At 44.4% G+C, this 19,310-nt stretch overlaps 2 protein-coding genes across 7 annotated transcripts in view; both read left to right on the forward strand.

Annotated features, from left to right (window-relative positions):
- eipr1 (EARP complex and GARP complex interacting protein 1) overlaps positions 1-11,495 on the forward strand; it is a 245,599-nt gene extending 234,104 nt beyond the window's left edge. Inside the window, exon 10 of the mRNA XM_084013997.1 lies at positions 11,474-11,495. The gene's annotated coding sequence lies outside the window, so the exon portion shown is untranslated. The remainder of the gene's footprint in view (positions 1-11,473) is intronic.
- Positions 1-19,310, forward strand: part of myt1lb (myelin transcription factor 1-like, b) — a 115,101-nt gene that overhangs the window by 59,548 nt on the left and 36,243 nt on the right. For all 6 annotated transcript variants that reach the window (XM_084013979.1, XM_084013981.1, XM_084013982.1 and 3 more), the window contains exons 5-7: positions 7,581-8,038; positions 13,174-14,334; positions 17,684-17,818. In XM_084013979.1, coding sequence (XP_083870105.1) covers positions 7,581-8,038; positions 13,174-14,334; positions 17,684-17,818 — 1,754 coding nt within the window. The remainder of the gene's footprint in view (positions 1-7,580; positions 8,039-13,173; positions 14,335-17,683; positions 17,819-19,310) is intronic.

Consider the following 19,310-nt stretch of genomic DNA (forward strand, 5'->3'; position numbering starts at 1 on the left):
AGCGCAGAGTTGGGGTAGGAGAAGTCAAACTGAAATGCATTAACTTACTACATTTTGTGTTGTCGTTAAATAAATGTTGCTGATTTTTAAACAAAAAATAGATAAAAAAAAAGAAAAGATAAACAGCCTTACAAATATATTTAGTTTGTTAAATGTTTATATGATTTCATAGGGGTGCTATGGTGGGGTGTAACTAGCCCGTGCAGTTATGTTAGACCCGTGCAGTTACATTAGCCCTGTGCGGTGATGTTAGCCCGTGCAGTTACGTTAGCCTCATGCGCTTATGTTAGACCTGTGCAGTTATGTTAGACCTGTATAGTTACTTTAGCCCCGTGCAGTTATGTTAGACCCGTGCAGTTACATTAGCCCTGTGCGGTGATGTTAGCCCGTGCAGTTACGTTAGCCCTGTTCAGTTATTTTAGCCCCATGCAGTTACGTTAGCCTCATGCGCTTATGTTAGACCTGTGCAGTTATGTTAGACCCGTACAGTTACTTTAGCCCCGTGCAGTTATGTTAGACCCGTACAGTTACTTTAGCCCCGTGCAGTTATGTTAGACCCGTGAAGTTATGTTAGACCCGTACAGTCGCGTTAGCCCTGTGCAGTTGCATTAGCCCCATGCAGTTACGCTAGCCTGTGCAGTTGCGTTAGCCCCGTACAGTTGCGTTAGCTCCGTGCAGTCACGTTAGCCCTTGTGTAGTTACGTTAGCCCTTGTGTAGTTACGTTAGCCCTTGTGTAGTTACGTTAGCCCTTGTGTAGTTACGTTAGCCCTGTGCAGTTCAGAGGGAGTGTTGGAGTGAACACTTATTCGAAAAGGCTGTTTCTGCTGACAAGTGATTAAGAGAAACCCACCGTGCTTTCAACAAGCTGTGAGTCCGAATACTTTGATGCTATCATTATATTTCAGTTTTCAGTTTTTAATGTAATTTTCATTATGTTCACCAGCAGTGGGGGATATATTGGCTGTACTTACTCTTGCCTTTGTTGTAAAATACTCCATACATTTTGACACTGGGGAATTTACTGTGTACTAATCATGATATTGTGTTAATAACTTAAAGTATTGTTCACACCACCCACCGGATGCCAACTGTGGCTATAAGTCTACCATTGGCTGTGAATTCCACAGTGCATTTTTTCTGCCCTTCCACTATCTATTTTAGCACCGTGGTAACATCCTGAGCTTAGCTCCACCCACAATGATTGTGATTGATTTCAAGAAAGTCAGTGAAGCCAGAGTATTTCTTTTCCCCTGTATGAGAATAATAATGTGCTCTCTTTAATCCTCATATGCAAGACTTTACATTTTATGGAAATAAAATCAGCATACACCACAATAGATATAGGCAGCATATCTTTGCATTGCTCGTTTTGTGTGTTTAACAGTCAAAAATCTGAAGATATTCAGTTTACTGTGGTGCAAAACTACAAGATAATCCTGGAAATTAAGAGGCAAATGTTTGCTTGAGAATGCCTGAAACGCTGCGAATTAGACGCCAATTAATTTTGCGTCAAACGTTTCAGCTCTACCCACCAGCAATGTGACTATGAATTCCCTTCATCCTTCCTATCATATCACAGTATCCACTAGTCTTTCATCTGGTCAGCTCTGCCCAGCCTCATCCCATCTTTGATGCTCTCATGCTCCAACTACACCACAGCTCCTTGATGGGACAGTATCAGTCAGGCACACAAACAACCTGTGTGGAGGTGTTTCCCCCTAAGTGTGGACAGGAGGTGGCAGATATGGATAAAAGGAGCTGAAGGGGAGCAGCCGAGGCCTCGGATGGGCTCAGGGGTTGGTGATATAATGCAGGAAGATGTTGCCACCTTGTGAGATGTCTACCAGAGTCATTGCTAGCCCACTATTGCATCTCAGTCATGTTGTGGGGCTTAGTGTGAGTATTTGACTGAAGTTGAGACTGGGTTTACTGGCTGCAGGCTACAAATGTTAGAGCTGGAGCAGTGAATGGGCAACAGCAGGCTTATTGAACCGGTGAGCTGAACAGCACGTCTGTTGGGTACTGATGCCTCTTAGCTCCCTCACCACTGCACTCACAGTCCAAGACGCACAGCTGCAATCAGAAATATTCAAGCCCCCAAAGATTGGAGGGATTTACCGATGATTTTTGTTTTCAAAAAGCTAGATTTTTCTTTGGATGACTTGAGTGATACATAAAATCATCACAGAACGATATATTTCGTTAATATAGCCATGTCATACAACATTATTCAACCCCAATATAATATTGCTCTTTTTCAGACATTTCTGCTCATTTTTTTATGGCCTAAAGTGGAGTTACAACATAATTAAGCCTTTGGGATCTCTAGAATGATCCTTCATCTGTGTCAGCTGTGATGCATATATACTATTCCCATGAAGGTGTTCAAGGTGAGCTTCACTCAAGAGAGCTTCAACAAAAGCTGAGAGGGCTAATAAAGGCATTGGCTATAAGACGATTTCCCAAAAAGTTAACATCCCAAGAGACACCATTGGGAGCACTACAAGGAAGTGTAAAACGTATACACAGCTGTAAACCTGCATGGCTTTGGGAGAAAGTCCAACATTTCATCACGAGCCCTGAGCAACATAATCAGGACAACTAAGAAAAACCCTGTATTACTGCAAAATGTCTACAGGGTGACCTGATAAGGACTGTGACAAGTGCTTCAGTGGCAACTTTAAGACGAGCACTGAATAAACAAGGACTTTGTGGCCAGACTCCAAGATGCACTCCACTCTGGACCACCAGGAACAGGGAAGGTTGAATATAATATGCCAGGAGCACTTTGGATAGGACTGCAGAGTTTTGGGAGACAGTTTTATGGACTGATGAAACTAAACTGGGACTGTTTGGACACATGGACCAGAGGTATGTCTGCAAGCATGGAGGTGGGTCACTGATGATGTGGAACTGTACCTGGCATCTTGGATTCCCAGCAATACCAGGCCATTTTAAAGAGGAATGTGTAACCTTGGTGAACGTTGGACTTTCCAGCAAGACAATCATCCCAGGCACACCTGCAAGTCAACCACAGCTTGCAAAGAAATAAATCCTGGAATGTCCTGGAGTGGCCTTCTCAGTCATCTGACTTGAATCCTATTGAAAATCTTATGCACGTGAAGAATGGGCAAACATTCCAAGAGAGAGATGGAAGAAGCCTGTCAGCACTTCCCGAAAAATGCTTATTAGAAGTTATAAAGGCTAAAGGATGCTCCACTAAGTACTGAAGATGGGGTTTGAATAAAAATGCACATGTACGTTTGTAAAGAAGAGTTGCATTTCTCATTTGAACTCAAAGCAGAGTACATTTAATGGTCTTGAAATGACTGAAATATGTATCAATAAATATTTTCTTTTGGTCATATTATCATTAACCTTGATTCCCATCACTTTAACGTCTTTTGGGATGAAGGGATGGAATACATACTCAACCACACATGACAAGATTACACTTACATGTCTTGTATTACTAAGACTTTAGTGTAAATCTAAGTGGACATTTAATTTCAGCACATTCACACATCATGCATGTTTCGCTGACACCGAGGATTATTTCGACACTACAACAATGAAGTAATATTTGACAAGTTTTAGGACAAAATGCTGTGTGTGTGTGTGCATGTGTGTGTGCATCAGCAGCTGATATGTGAGCGAGAGCTTGAGAAGACAGAAAACGCCCCAAATTGCAGCGTCTGCCATGCGCTGAGCCTCCTGCACCAAGACTCGTCTTTTGTTCTCCCCTGCTAGCAGGAGAAGCCTGACAGCTCTGAAATGATCCTCTCTCCTCTTTCATGCACACTTTCAGCTGCTCCTCCCTACATTCCTCCAATCCTGCATGCACATATAAGATGCATATATGAACACTTATGCACATAAATGTACAGCTCCTCTCTTGTCTCGCTCCTACAGCCTCCGTTTTCTGCTCTCCACCTCACATTGTCTCCCCCCTTGTCTGCCTGCTCTCTCTCATTTTTCCTCACTGGCTTTGCTGTGAGGATGACTGAATCCCTCATGGATTTCTGGAGGGTATCACCATGGAGACGGGGCTCTGCCACACGTGTCTATAGATCCTCCTGCTGGATACGACGCACAGCCAGAGGTGGTGCATTCCCTCCGTCTCCGGTCGGGCTCCGTGGCGAGCGAAGGAGCGACAATGAGCTGAGGTTGAGGGAAGAGATGGGGAACGGGGTGGGACATTTAGGTGTGAGAGGAGAATATATATGCTCTGAGATATGGAGGAGGTGGATGTATGAAAGCGTAGAGAGCATGTGAGGTTATGATGAGAACAGAGGGGGAGAGATGTTGGGGACAGGGTGACGAAGAGAGAGAGGGTTTAGCAAAAAGCAGCAGTGAGAGGAGGCAACGTCCCTGTGTCAGGGAGACAAATAGCGTGTGATGCTAATGGCCGGCTAAAGCTTTTGCCCCCGCTGAGAAGAGCCACTAATATGACTGCTAATAAAGGCGCCGTGGAACGCTGTCGCATTCCAGCAGTCGCTCAACTGTCGACCCAAAATTAGCCAAACGGGAGCGCTCCTTCTCCCGCCTCACATTAATGCTCCAGAAACCCGGGCCCCTCTCTGTAACGTTTCCAGATATGTATTTTTTTTTCCGGCATCAAAGGGGCCACTTGTTCACACAGTAATAGAATTTGTTCCATCTTATAATGGTGAGGATGCCCACTCCATAAAATATGAAGTGGTCTTTTTGTGATCTGAAGCTCTTTTCTTCTTTGATTGCTACCTCTCATACTGTGCACTCCTCCTGGAGGATTTTGTGATACTGCCAGGGGACAAAGCAAACGGGAAACTTGGAATGGTACGGTATTATTTTTCTTCTCCTTCCTTTCTCTCTCTCTGCACAATGCCCGCAGAATGTCTTTTCTTTTTTTTTTTTTATTTGAATGCTACCTAATTATTTCTGGAATTTTAATTGCCAAGCGCAGTGAGTGGGATGCGTTGCCTGTGACGACAAATGTTGCAGCCAAGGTCACACGGCGACAGAGCCAGGGAATGTGGGATGGCGGAGGCTTCCTGCGGCTTAGTCATGGCGGGGCTGAGGAGCAGCGGGGGCAAACGTACCTCTCTCAGGCTCACACCAACCTGAGAACGCCTCTCAACGGGAGTGTGATTAAAAGCTTCCAAGCAGGATCCAAATATCTGCTCACATGTAGGCGGAACTTAAAGCGTAGTCAGGTTGTAAAACGCGTTCGTTCCCCGTTTGTTTGCACCATCGTGACACAAGATGATGAAGCACACTTGACACTTGAAGATACAATGAAAAATACACAAGGCAGCATGTATTATTTGCTCTCCATTAGCTGGATTTTGCAAAGCAATCATAGTCATTCAACAACCTTTTTTTTGTGTGATTTGCATTAATGCCACTGAGCTTTGCTGCGGCTCAATGCCTGAAAACAAATGCTGCTTTAAGACGAGATATTATCCAGATGAATCTAGAGTAGGGATGGGTTGTTGTCTCGCTTGTTATCATGGTAAACGAGTGAGAAATAGAGCCTGATTTTTAAAAAAAAAATACAGGATAGAAACAATTGTATTTTTTAATTTACCCATTATTTGTGTAGGGAGACCTTATGATTTATGATCATCTTATTTAAGATTATTTGATTGTTTTTCACAAAAACGGATGTTTACTTGTGTCTGTTCTTTGTTTCCATAATAATTTATGGATTTTTAAATCGGCCTCTATTTTTCACTTCTGATAGCGAATCTTTTTCAAGTCACTTGTGAGTAGAGATGCCAACGTCTGCTAATTTAGCATCTTCACCTCGAAAAAAACACCCCAAAAATAGTCTTTGTCTTCTCTAAAACACTACAGGAACTGGGAAAGCCCTGCAAACATAAAACAAGAAATTACAGTTTGAGCTTCACATATGTATAAATAAAACTGTGACGCAATACAAAAGGGACTGGACCAGAAGGCCGAGGGGGAGAAGGGGGGCGAAGGCCTGTGTCTCTGTGCCATTCACACACTTCTTCTCCCCCCCTCCTCCACTCACCTATCCTCCTCTCCTGCCAGCCCGCCTGCCTTGGCAGCCGCTAACCTGCTGGGACCGGCTCTTGATTTATTTGGAGAGGGCCCTGGAATGGAGGGGCCGGGATGAGTGGCATTTTAATGTGCTTTTGAGATGTTTGGTCACAAGCACTATTGATCACAGTGCTGCAGCGCACCCCCCCTCGCTGTCCCGCAGACCCTCACGCTGCCCTGGGGGAGAGATCCGGCTGTCAGGCAGGGAATGAGTTTCCATGTGGGCCTAGATTAATGAAATGAGGCCCCTGGTTGCAGGGGGTGCGGGGGGTCAGACCATTAAGGAATCCCTGGGCTGGGTGAGATTGAGCCTGCCAGCTGACTGTACCCTGACTGACTGATGGACATCTGGAACTGAGGAGAGAGGGAGAAGGATGGATAGGATATTGGACTATGGGACATGAAGAACCTTTCTAACACTGCAACCCACCATCCTCACTGCTGGCCCTTTTCCATAGCCGCTCCAGCACAAAAAGCAGCACACACTGAGCACCAATTCCTTAGTCTCACACACAGCCTTGTGTCCTTCACTCACATCGGGTCTAGCTCTAAGTATCGCAGAGCCGGGGAAACATCCAGAGGTTGTAAAAATAGGAGCCAGGGATATTTCACAGCCGAGTGAACATGCCCAAAGCGTGTTTAGCTCTCTTACACTCGAGCCCGGACAAGAGGTTTATTTGATGGCCAAAACACTCAGCAGAACTCATCATAATTCTGACTGTGTGGGTGCTTTTGTTCCAATTGTGCTGCACACACAAATGTGCAAACAGCAGCACACATCCCAAAGTCACACACACACACACACACACACGTGCAGCTTACATTGGGGATGCGGCGACTCGGGGCTCTCAGAGGTTTGATGAGTGAAATGGATTAAGCCAACTGTGATCAATAGCCTGAGCGAATACACAGATTATCAGATTATCAGATTAGGATCTGTCCCCCTGCTGCCGTGGGGAGCCGAAGAATACATTAAAACCTGAGGTGGCTCGGCGAGATTCAATTAATCAGGCTACAGGTTGTCTCTCCCTTCTTACAGTCAATTCCAGGCAAGCAGCTGTGTTTTGCTGCACGCGGTTCACGTCGGAACAAGGGCACATCACTCCGGAACAAAGCGTTTGCGCAGCATGCACAGTGATTTTCTTTTGCCTCAAGAACAAATTGATGTTACCTGAATATAAATGAATGTGAAAATAAACTGAATCTTCTCTTTTGTTTGCTTCACAGTAAGAGAGTGTATCCCTTTGTAACTGTTTTCTAGAAGAAATGGTGCATTTTATTATAATTGCCCAATAGTTAATGAGTACATGTCTAATTAAGGTTGGTTAAGCAACGTTTAATATTTTCCCCAGCAGAAGAACTTAAGAGGCATTGCTTTCCTCGCAGTAAGAGACTCGTGCTCCTTTGCTGCTTTGTGCCTTGTGTTTTTTAAAGCTGCAGCACCTTAACACAGAGGCCTGATTGCTAAATGAGCGTATATGGCCAGGTGAGGTTCACAGCTAACAGCTGCCCTCTTATCTCTCCTCTGCAGTGTGTACGGCTGCCCCCGGGCCAAGAAGAGAAAGAGCCTAGACAGACAAACCCTGGAAACCTCCCCCAAGAGGAGCACTTACCTAGATGACATGGACAACTCCACCATGGAGGAGTGCTACGAGACGGACGGAACCGAGGAGATGGACGAAAGGGAAGAAGAGGAGGAGGAAGGAGCAGTAGAGGAGGAAGAGGGAGAAGTGGAGGAGGACGAAGAAGGGGAGGTGGAGGGCTACATGGACTACAACGTAGAGCAAATGGAGCATGAAGAAGGGGAGGTGGAGAGAGGGGACGGAGAGGAGGAGGTGGAGGTGGAGCAAGAAGAGGAGGAAGCGGTGGATGAGGAGAGGGTGGAAGAGGAAGAAGAAGAGGAGGAAGCAGTAGAGGAGGTGGACTATGAAGAGGGAGAGGAGGAGGAGGAGGAGGAGGAGGAGGAAGGAGAGCAGAGTCAAGAGCAAGGTGAGATCACTTCCTCTTCATATTGTACTAAAACACAATGGATAGATGAGAATCTTAAAGGAAGTAATTTAAAGGAATAGTTCAACATGCTTTGTGGCGGGGAGTCAGATGAAGATGACAGAAGCAGTACCTCTAAAATCTCAGTATTAACATGTTATATCTCATTTATTAAATTCATACAAAAGTGCTAACATGACACTGGTTGCCAGGCAACCAGTAGACACTCCAGGAAATTACTAGGCCAGCTGGAAACCTCCGCTTCGAAAAAGAGAAGCCCAAGTTGAAGTGCCTTAAACTTCTATTCTCTCTACTGGCCATCAGGGGGCGACTCCTCTGGTTGCAAAAATAAGTGATTGCATGGAAGTCTATGAGGAAATGACCCTACCTCTTACGAGATTTATTATCTCAGTAAACATTGTAAACATGAGTTTATGGTCTCCATCTCTAGTTTAAGTATTTTTCAACACAGCATGATGTTCATTTAGTACATTATGGTAAATTTAGAGTCAAACAGAGCAGATGCAGGGGATGCTACTGCTGCTAATGCTACCAATGCAGTTAGCTACTTAGATGAGCTTGAATTATAAAGGTAACTTTGTTAACAGCTTCACACCAGAATCCAGATGGATCCAGGTCCAGTAAGGTTTCTTTCCGTAGTCCCCGAACCAATGTTTGACATCACGATGACTACGTTCACTTTTTATTTACAGTCTATGGGCTTCTCATGTAAATCTCCAACACAAAGCAGAAAACATATTTCCCAAAAAGTTGTACCACATTTGATGGATGACTGAAGTAGTTTGGAGCAGGTGGCCATGATGTCCAAACACTGCTTGTGTTTTCCATTGGAAAGAGATGAAAGACTTGAAACAACATAGTGAACTCAGCATGGCTGAACCCATACCATGCATTATTCCAACAGTGATTGCTTATTTTTTAATATTGCTTTTTATTTATTCATTTGCAGATTTCACTTGCATATGCATTGATTTTCAAAGCCTTGACTGTCTGCTACTGTGGTCTAAATCCAGAAGCTGGAGGAGAGATTCACTGGTGCCAAATTGTTTGCAACTCTTAGCGCCGTGCCGTTGATTGAATTTCAATTTGGCTTCCAGTGGGTATGTTATCTTGTGTTAGAAATCCAGCGCACCCATTTCCTTTCCAGCGGATTGCATGCATCCCGTTCGGTCGGTCAGGGATGGTGGGTCAGGGACGGGGGGTCAGGGACGGTGAGGATGGTGGGTCAGGGACGGGGGGGTCAGGGACGGAAGGTCAGGGACTGGGGGTCAGGGACGGGGGGTCAGGGACGGTGAGGATGGTGGGTCAGGGACGGTGAGGATGGTGGGTCAGGGACGGTGAGGATGGTGGGTCAGGGACGGGGGGTCAGGAATGGCTGCTCAGTTTGGGAGGGACACAGAAACACAGACCCTGTCTCGTTAACCATGCTTCACCATGTCATCACCGTTAATGTCCATGCAAACGATATGCGTTTATGATTAAATTGGTTACTAGAACACAAAGTTCCTTATAGATCTAACATCTTAATGTTGCTCTCAAAGTGCACCAGATTGAATAAATAAATGAAGGCTACAAAATGTTTTTTCTGAATACATGGGGTTTCTAAAGGCAGTGAGTAATCGTGCCCTCAATATTTACCAAAATTATTGTAATCATGATGTTTGCCATAATCGAGCAGCACTAGTATTTAATAGAGCTATTTTTTAGCTCTATTATTTATTTATTTAAAAATTTTTTTGCACTTAAATTGCAAAGAAATCGGAATTACTCATCAGGATTGTCCTTTACAATTATTTCCCACTAAAATGTTCAGGCCTTCCCCAGAAAAGAAAAAAAAAAACAGACTTCAAAAACACCAAGCAGTTTTAATAACAAAGGGAACTTCGGTTGTCTGTCTCTTGATGAACATGAAATCCTTCAAATATTAGAGGTGTTGACAATCAAAGCCTCAGGTTAATTATGCCTTTCCTGATGACGCGATTCAAAAATGCCATCTAGATCTGGTCTCGGGCCCCTCCCGAACGCGCGCCACATTTGGCAGGTTTCTCTCCAGCAGATTTTGCTTTGCACCCCCGCATCACGATTGGACCTGACAGTGCCTTCAAGTCCAATTAAGAGTGAAGCTCTGAGAGAGGAGTGTGTGAACCCTGGTTGGTGCGTAGCTCTACCCACCCAAAGTGTTGATGTGGCGTCTCAGCAGCCGCGCTCTCATTTTCCTGCAGAATGTGAATCTCTACGGACTGGTGTTCGTTTGAGCCGAGGCCTCAACAGCAACACCGAGACAGTGGACTGTTGCCAGCGTCTCTTCAGCTTGTCTTTCCATGGGCAGCAGCTGATTCATGCATGTTTTCTTGATAAGTGCTACTGATGTCCACAAATCATGCATTACATCCATTGCATCGTGTCCTAACTTTGTGAGCTGAGCTCACTTTGTGTCGCAATGGACGAGAAACTGATTGGAATGATGAAATGAGGAGTTATACCAGCAACATGAATAAGGTAGCAGCTGGCTGGAGGGAGATCGCCTGCTTTAAACGTGTTACAGTACAAATGTCCAAGACAGCAAATATCCCCCATCTTTTAAGCGGTTACTGATCCGGAGCGCACAGCTGATGGTACGGTCAAGTTCTCTGACATCGTTACGGTGGTCTTTGAATTATTCATTGTTCAGCTTGACCTCATGTAACATTTCATTATGTATTAATGAAAATGACGTGTGAATCCGGTCAAGCGTTGCATCAAGTGCGCTTGGGGCAATCGTATATTCATTTTCATATTTTATCAAATATATATCTAATGTATGTGTTGACAGCCTTGGTCTGTAGGATTATTGTCCATCAATAGTAATATCTCGCCTCGTTTTGTCGAAACAAATGGTATTTTTCGAAGTTGCGAATCGGTTCCGTATCCAAGAAGAATGTCGATTCTTACATGAATGGATTTTTTTTCTCCCACCCTCATAATCTGCATCATTATCCCTGACAAAGGCAGAGAAATCTTCCTGTATGCATCATTACCATGTTCCTCATTCGCCCCAACACAGCGGCACTGGACGGTCGCTGGGCAGATTCCAATCTCCGAAATGTAATAGAGGTGACATTCTGGAGCTTCTGTGTTTCTCAGTGGCATGCACATCTCTGGAGCTAATCCAAAGCCAATTCAGGCCAGCGCAGTCTCTCTGTTCCCTCCTTAATCTGTTTCGCTTCCATATCTCTTTTGTGTACCTTGATTGCTCTTCAAATTGCTTTCCAGTGCCATGTTTCATACCATCAAAAATTAAACCCCTGGTGCAGGAGGTTGCTGTAAGAAGCCTTCCCCTGTCAAAATATGTGCCTGGTCATTCGTGACTGCTCCCTCTTCCCGCTCGAAAGCCCTCACCCCCCAAGCACCAATATTGTGTTGCTCTCATTACATGAGCTGGTGTGTGTGTGTGTGTGTGTGTGTGTGTACAGTATGTCAGCGAGGGAAACGGTTCATTTAGTCTATGTACAAAGTATATAGTTGGATAGTATTCAGATTTGTTTTTGCATGCATACTTTGCTCTGATGAATGAGCCTGGTGATAATTAATATTTCATCACTAATAATTAACACTGTTTTTTTTATTTCATGGGTAGGGGGGTTGAGGTGGGGGTAGGGGGGTTGGGGCAGGAACGTAAGTGGCAAATGTGACGGCAACGTGAGCGATGTGCTCTTGGCGGCTCAGCGGAAATGTGAAAGGAGAGATTGGAAGCGTTCCAGGAGTGAGTGCTTGAAATTACTGACAGAAGAGGTTCAGTAACCTTTTGCAGTCTGTCAGAATCAATTAGGCAGTGAAAGAAATTTCTAAAGATACTGATGATTGAATGAGAAAAGAACTAGCAAATGATGAATAGCTCCTGAATGGGGTTCATCGCGCCGCAGATGGAACACAATATTATCCCTCAGATTTTCGACTCTCCTGGAAAAAAAAAGAAGCCTTTTCTAAATTGTAGGTTTTCTCACAGAGTTGTGATTCACACTGCTGGACAATGCACAAAATGTCATCTCAATTTCAACTGTTTACAGAATTATTCTGTAATCTATCAAGCAAGTAATTGCTGTGTTTTCTTCTGCGTTAACTTTTTAGCCGCGGTGGTCCAAACCAGCAACTAATAAGCCTATTTCGAAAGTGGAAGTGTATTTCACCGACGTTTCTGACTTTGAGCAGCTGTGACTTCCGTGTGATTTGATGCTTTTCTTCTAAAAGTCCTTCATTCATATTTTTACTTCATTAAAGAGATACAGAGAGAGAGAGAGAGAGAGAGAGAGAGAGAGAGAGAGAGAGTGACAAACTACACACAATTTTTCTTTTAGTTATTAATAACATTTGATTTTTCCTATTAATGTAAAAATGATAACAAGCCAAATATGGTCTTGACATAGGTAAAGGTATCAGCTATTATAGATCACTCTGACCATCATAAATCCTAGAGATCAACGTATATCGGCACAAGCCTAGTAACCACACTTGTTGTGTGGGGTACACTGAGTTAGAATAGGGACATGATTCACTATTATTCATATCTAAACATAATAAATCTATATCTGTTTGGGGTTCTTTCCTGAACCAGAGTGTATTTCTGACGGTGAGTAGCTATGACATCAGCGTGTGACGCTCCCAGGTCATGACAGCTGTATATCTGAGGAGCCGGTGCAGTGTTTGGAGTGAGGTTGTTTCTTTAAGCGGTTCTCAAGAAAGCAGTAACACCCCAGCCCGAGCATCCGGCCCGATCTCAATAAGCATGTTTTGAACGGACACCGCACTAGTGTTATTAATCACAAGACCTGTGTTTATCTTTTTCAAAAGACAACCAGGAAATAAATGCAAAAATAAGACTTGCCAAAGATATAGCCCCTGGTTTCATATATTTACCAGAGCATCTTTCTCTGGAACTTTCCCCGACCACTATATTTAACTTCCTGTGCTGATTCACAATTCAGAACACAAGCTGCTGTTAAGACTCTCAAAGTAAATTATTAGGGGAAGCAAAGAGTTCCTTATCCAATTTAGATGGACCAAGCCCAGAAATCTGATTTACCAGTAAAATAGAATGACGGAAATTTAATTACAAGACGTTTGTTCTTTCTTTCCAACAGAGGACGATCAGATGAGCAGCAGCGAGGGGGGCGAGGGCGATGGCGGAGGTGGCGGCGGTAATGCCAGATCTGGCCCAACGACGGAGAAGGACAACAACAACAATGAGGAGTACGAGAACTACGACGAACTTGTGGCAAAGTCCCTCCTCAACCTGGGCAAGATCGCAGAAGACGCCGCCAACCGAGCCATGACGGAATCTGAGATGAACAGCAACTCCTCTAACAGTGCGGAGGAAGAGGACGATGACGAGGAGGAAGAAGAGGATGAAGAGGACGAGGAGGACGAAGAGGAGGAGGAGGAGGAAGAAGAAGATGAGGAGGAAGAAGAGGAAGAAGAAGAGGGGGATAGGAATGAAACACAGAGGGGTGATCTGAGTTTGGACATTGACAGCGATGTGGTCCGGGAGACGGTGGACTCCCTTAAACTCCTGGCACAAGGTCACGGAGCGGTAATGGGCGACAATTTAGATGGGCAGGAGTTTGAGGACGGCACAGGCGAGAATGGCTGTACTCATAATGGGAGAAATGGGCACAATGGTAATGGACAAGTTAAGCTCAACAATAACGGACAAATAGAAAACAGCGACGAGGAAGTGTGTCTTAGCAGTCTGGAGTGCCTACGAAACCAATGTTTCGACTTGGCTCGGAAACTAAGCGAAACAAAGCCCACCGACCGAAATGGACCATCACAGCAAAACCATTTTTCATGCGGGGATCCCAATCAACAATCCCAGCATCACAGCTACGGGGATTTCCACCATAGCCAAGACGGGCGAACACTTGACAGGAACTATTCCGACATGGACAATCTCATGAAGCTTGAGGAGCAGCTGAGCCCTCGCTCCAAGGCCTTCTCCAGTTGCGCGCAGGACAACCGATATCACACCAGCCTCCGGGACTTTGACGAGGACACGGCCTCTGTCACGTCGGACCGATCAGAAGAAGTGTTTGACATGACAAAGGGAAACCTGTCCCTGTTGGAGAAGGCCATTGCATTAGAGTCAGAACGCGCCAAGGCAATGCGGGATAAAATGGCAGCCGAGGCTGCCAGGAGAGACGGGGTGAGGTATAACCACGAGGACCATGGCTCACGGCATGGCTACGGCGTTGAGCGTAAAGCCCGGCTTCCTGATGGCATGAAGAAGCCTTTCTACCATAAAGGTGAGTTTTTCTTTCAAATCCAGACGTGCTTGTATGCAGAGCAAGCCTCCATTAGAGACCATGTCTACAAGTGTAGAAATACTTACCTCATTTTAACAAGCTCAGGTAACATGTTTGTCTGCCACTGTTTGGCTCTGTATTCTGCCTATCCCGTACTGGATACGAGACAGCCCACATGCATTCTGGGAACTCCACTATAACCCCGGGACAAGCTTTTTCAGCCAATTTGGAAATTCGCATCTTGGTAGCAGCGGGAGCGGCAGCAGCAGCTTATGTTGTTAAAATAGGCCAGCATGGAAACATCAGAGGGTAGACTTGTCAGGCATAAGTAATGGCAATCTGCACGGCCTGTTAGGACCGCAAATCTCATCCCTGCGATGCAGCTCAGGGTAAAGCTGCCTATTTTTAAACCTGCGCAGGCACTTGGGAGAGGAAGCTACAAAACAGAGGCCTTCTGTAGGGAACAAGGCAGCCTTTTACCCTTGTTTGTGACACTTTGACCTGATACTGATACCAAAGAAAGTAGGATAGTACAAATACTGCAGTATTCCATCTGTGGTCTTTGTTACACAGTGACCTGAATGTGCTGGATGTTGTATTCTTGCAGAGTAGAATTGCAGTAGCATTTACAATGATCTGATTTCAAGCTCCCTTATTCCTCTCAGCATATCCTTAACAGCAACCATATTCAGACTTTCGGGTTAAATAATTTCCCCTCACAAGGAAGATAGCAGATGAGACCAACAAATAAGAGCATGCTAATTCACAGTAGGGTTATGATATCAGCAGATATACACTGCGATTTAAATGCCACACAAATGTTAATTTTGAAAGCCTTCCATGGCCCCTGTGTCTGGCTAATGTTGGAATAATGAGAGGACGCAAAAGACAGTTGAGTCACGATAACATCTTTCCTCGGGAGAGATAGCAGCAGAAACTCGGTGACCACAGTTCCTGTGTGATTCATAAAACAGAGCTTGGCGAGGGAGGGGGGAATCAGGAACAGAGAGGGGGGAGAATCTCCCTGAGAGAGGCATGAGGCTGAGATGAAAATTGAACAGTATCAGAATGACCAATAACAAACTGCAGGCCAACTGACTGCACATTAATTATCCAGAGATGGTATGGTAATGGGGGCCATTTGCTATGCAAAGCACCGACCGTCCCCAGCCACAATCAATATCCCCTGTTTTCTAATACGCCTTCCACTTGGCTGCTTCCACTCAGATGGAAGCGTGGCAGGCAGAACACACGGGCAGCACGCGTGTTTACGGGAGGAAGCCGAGAATTATTTTCCAACATGCTGTTCGAACACAGACAGTCCGTGTAATAATCTGCCCCAAGAGAAACATTATTAAGATATGCTATGCAGACCAAGTCCTGTCTGGTGCCAGACATGACGTAGCAAAATTGGACCAAACTCATATGCCCCTAATATGACATAGATAGATGATAGCCACGGACGATAATGAGGTGCTTTTTCCTGATGAATGAGACACGGGATCTCATTCGGTGACTCACTTGTAAATGTATGAGTAGGTGTGCTCCATGCCACCTCTCAATTTTCTCCTCTTTTCAACCCTCCTACCCACTTCATGATGATTCCTCTCTTTGCTCTTTCTCCACAGCCTCTGGTTTATTTTGGTTTGTCTGTAAGGGCCTTAAGTGGAGCTACCCAAGTTACACAGGCCTGTAAAACTTTAATCAGTGGTCTGTCTTTCTGTGGCATGAGATAATAGCTGCTCCCCCGTCCACTTTGCTAATACTTGCTCTAGATAATGGTTTCTGTCACTCAAATGGCTCCAAATGGTTTGGACGATCTGATACAACACTATTCTCCTGTAAGGCTGCTCCAAAAAGATATGAGAGGCTATAATGGCTTCGTAAATGTTCCTAATTTTCATTTAAAATGGTAATGTAGAATGTATCCGGCTAGAGTCATTGCGTGTTGACTGCGAGAAGATCCTTGACCTTGTTCGATAGGTGGACAGTTACGTCTGCAGAAACAATGCCAGTTGGCAGCTTGGCATCGCTGCTTTTTGGCGGTAACTGTATCTGATCAGGGTTTCAAAGAAATGGGAGAACCAGGTTTTGGGAAGGGAAAGACAATCTTATCCTCTGTGTGTGTGTGTGTGTGTGTGTGTGTGTGTGTGTGTGTGTGTGTGTGTGTGTGTGTGTGTGTGTCACAGGCAGCTCAACAAACTGACATGTGGAGGCTTTAGTGGTTTTAATAAAGAGAAGTATAATATTAATTGAATTTGACTTGAATCTAAGCTGAGAGATGAAACATGTTTTGGTGAAGGTCACCGACACGAGAGTTGTAATATTTCACAAATCTTGGCAATTTCATTTCAGTAAACAAACGTCATGATCAAAAGATCTGTCAGCAAGCAAATTATTGCATCTTTGTCTTCACGCCATTACTTCAAATGAACAAAGCAATAAATCCACTTAAAATTCAAATATTTTGGTTGCATAGCTTTTTTTTATGGGAGGGCTAATATGAAAAACAACTGAAAATATTATTTCCTGCATTTATCATATATAGAAATGCTATATATAAGTAAATATATATATATAGTAGACTTAAAATCACATCTAGGCACTGAAAAGAGGACTGTCTTATCTTATACTTATATATATGTTATTCAAAATAAGATTTTGAAAACTGAGCAAGAGCTTTGCCCCCTAATAAAAAATAACATCTTAGCCATAGTTATAGAAAAGTCCAGATTCAACATGATGTATGTCTGCCTTTCTTTACGTCATCTCTGTTATTCACATTTTGCATTTAAACTCCCTTGTTAACTCTGTTTCTTTCCAACTTAAAGCCCCACATGTATGAATGCTGGGTCTTTTTCAGAAAACTTTTTTTATGGGGACCCACTTTTTAAAAATGATAAACCATCGTGACCCAATTCTGGAAAGGCCTCATCTATAAATCATGAGAAGAGCAAATCTGTGCCTAAATGAACATCCCTGACCATTTTCACTGCCGTTTCCACATCACCATTTTATCTTGAATAGGTAAACCAGCTGTTTCAAAGAGATATGTTGTATGACATGCATGAATATGTTATTTTGTACGTGTATGTTTATTATAACATCCACGCATGTTTTATACTTTGTAAATGAGACCAAATACCAATGTAGGTGTAGTTAATAGGCTCATTCTTTTCACTAAAACAAACAATTATAATGGCTGAATGTTTAAAAGTAATCAGAACAATACGGACATTCAGGCTCCCTCATGTGGCTCAAAAGTGATCTGCAGATATCAATCTGAAATAAAAAACTATGTAACAAATGTATTTATGAAATCAGCTCAACATGACCTATCTGCCCACAGACGCTTCCCGCGCAGACAAGAAGGAAAGCCGGTGTCCGACGCCCGGCTGCGACGGCACGGGTCACGTGACGGGCCTGTACCCCCACCACCGGAGCCTGTCTGGCTGCCCGCACAAAGACAGGGTGCCACCAGAAAGTAAGCCCTTCAGCCACACGCCACCACACCTGTGGCCTTCGCGCTCTGTGATGTTCAGGAGTCGGCATGTTTCCCGCGGTCGCTGCTGCGTCTGGCTCGTCGTGTGTGTTGTGGGTTTGCTGTCGTGGAACTGTGTTTGATATTTCAGCGGGGTGGGGGGTCAGACGGGTCACAGCTGCACTTCTCTTGTGACGTTTTGCATGACGCCGTGGTTTTGCTTGTGGATTGCCTGCCTGACGGTGTTGAGGCAGGAAGTGAGTCATCGGTGACGTGTCTGACGGGACGGTCGAGAGCTGCCGATCAATGATTTACTCGACTGCATGAGACTTTCCCCTTAATTGGGTTGCATGCTTCTTCATAGCACGGGGTTTGCCTGATGAGAAAAGGTTGCCATGCTTTTGTCTGTCGTCGAGTTGTAATGTTGATTGAGCCTGAACATTTGAGTCATCCACAAAAATGCTCACAGACCTTGATAACACCGAGGCTGCCTCCACCACCCATGCCACAGACCCCATTCATTCGCTTGTGTTCCTTGCTCAATTAAGTTCTGCTGAATAGAAAGGCCGTATCATATCTCTCAGCCACGGATCAAGTGAAGTAGCAATAAACATTAGCCTTGAAATGAATAGTGAGTTTTTTCTCTTTCGAGACTTCACCCTGGCTATTTAGTCTCATTCACCTTGTGCAAACTTCTCAATAAAAGCCCATTTACACGTTTCATTGACTGCGGCGTAAAATTCAAGTTATGATCGATCATGACCCAGACTGCAATCAAAATAAAAGAGGGTTTTAATAATGGCGGTGAAGAAATTAGTTACCATTAAAGGCGGGCTTGTAAAGATCGGGAGTGTCACAGATGAGTCTTGTTGAGATCTGCTCGTCTCCCAGAAATGTGAAATGACTCAGAGCAGTTGACCTTGACCGGGATCAAGAGCCCCAAAATGGAATTTGGAATGGGCTCGAATTGATTGTCACTGGAGATTTTGGAATACGATGTCTCTGTTCCTCCTCTGTGCCTCACTTGTGTTGATCGGGCAGACTTTTTGGGGAAATGATACCACTAATCCTGCACAGGATGCTCTGGATCACACAAAGTGCTCTTCTGGATCTTTACAGCGTCGTCTTCACCCCTCCTTCCCTGACTTTAAAAGGTTACTACAAAGTGAAACACACAACAGACCGGCTGTAAAAAGGCATTATCACCCCTGCAGTGTGTGTATGTGGTCAGTAGTCTCACCAGCCTCTTTGCTGAACCTGTCATCCATGCAGCTAGCTGGCCGTGAGGTCATCTGTGTTTTTTTTTTTTTCTGTTTTTTTTTTTGTGAGTTTCATATATTTTTCCCCCCTAAAAAAAGCCTGAGCGTTTGTTGAGTTCAGAATGTTCTCCAACAGCCGTGAAAGTTATCAACGCACAGACAAAATGGGGTTCAAGTGATCCAAAGACGTCCATTTTTTTCATGACTGGCCCTTTAACATTAAAAAAAGAGCAAAA

The sequence above is a fragment of the Eutrigla gurnardus genome (assembly GCF_963514095.1).
Source record: "Eutrigla gurnardus genome assembly, chromosome: 7".
NCBI lineage: Eukaryota > Metazoa > Chordata > Actinopteri > Perciformes > Triglidae > Eutrigla > Eutrigla gurnardus.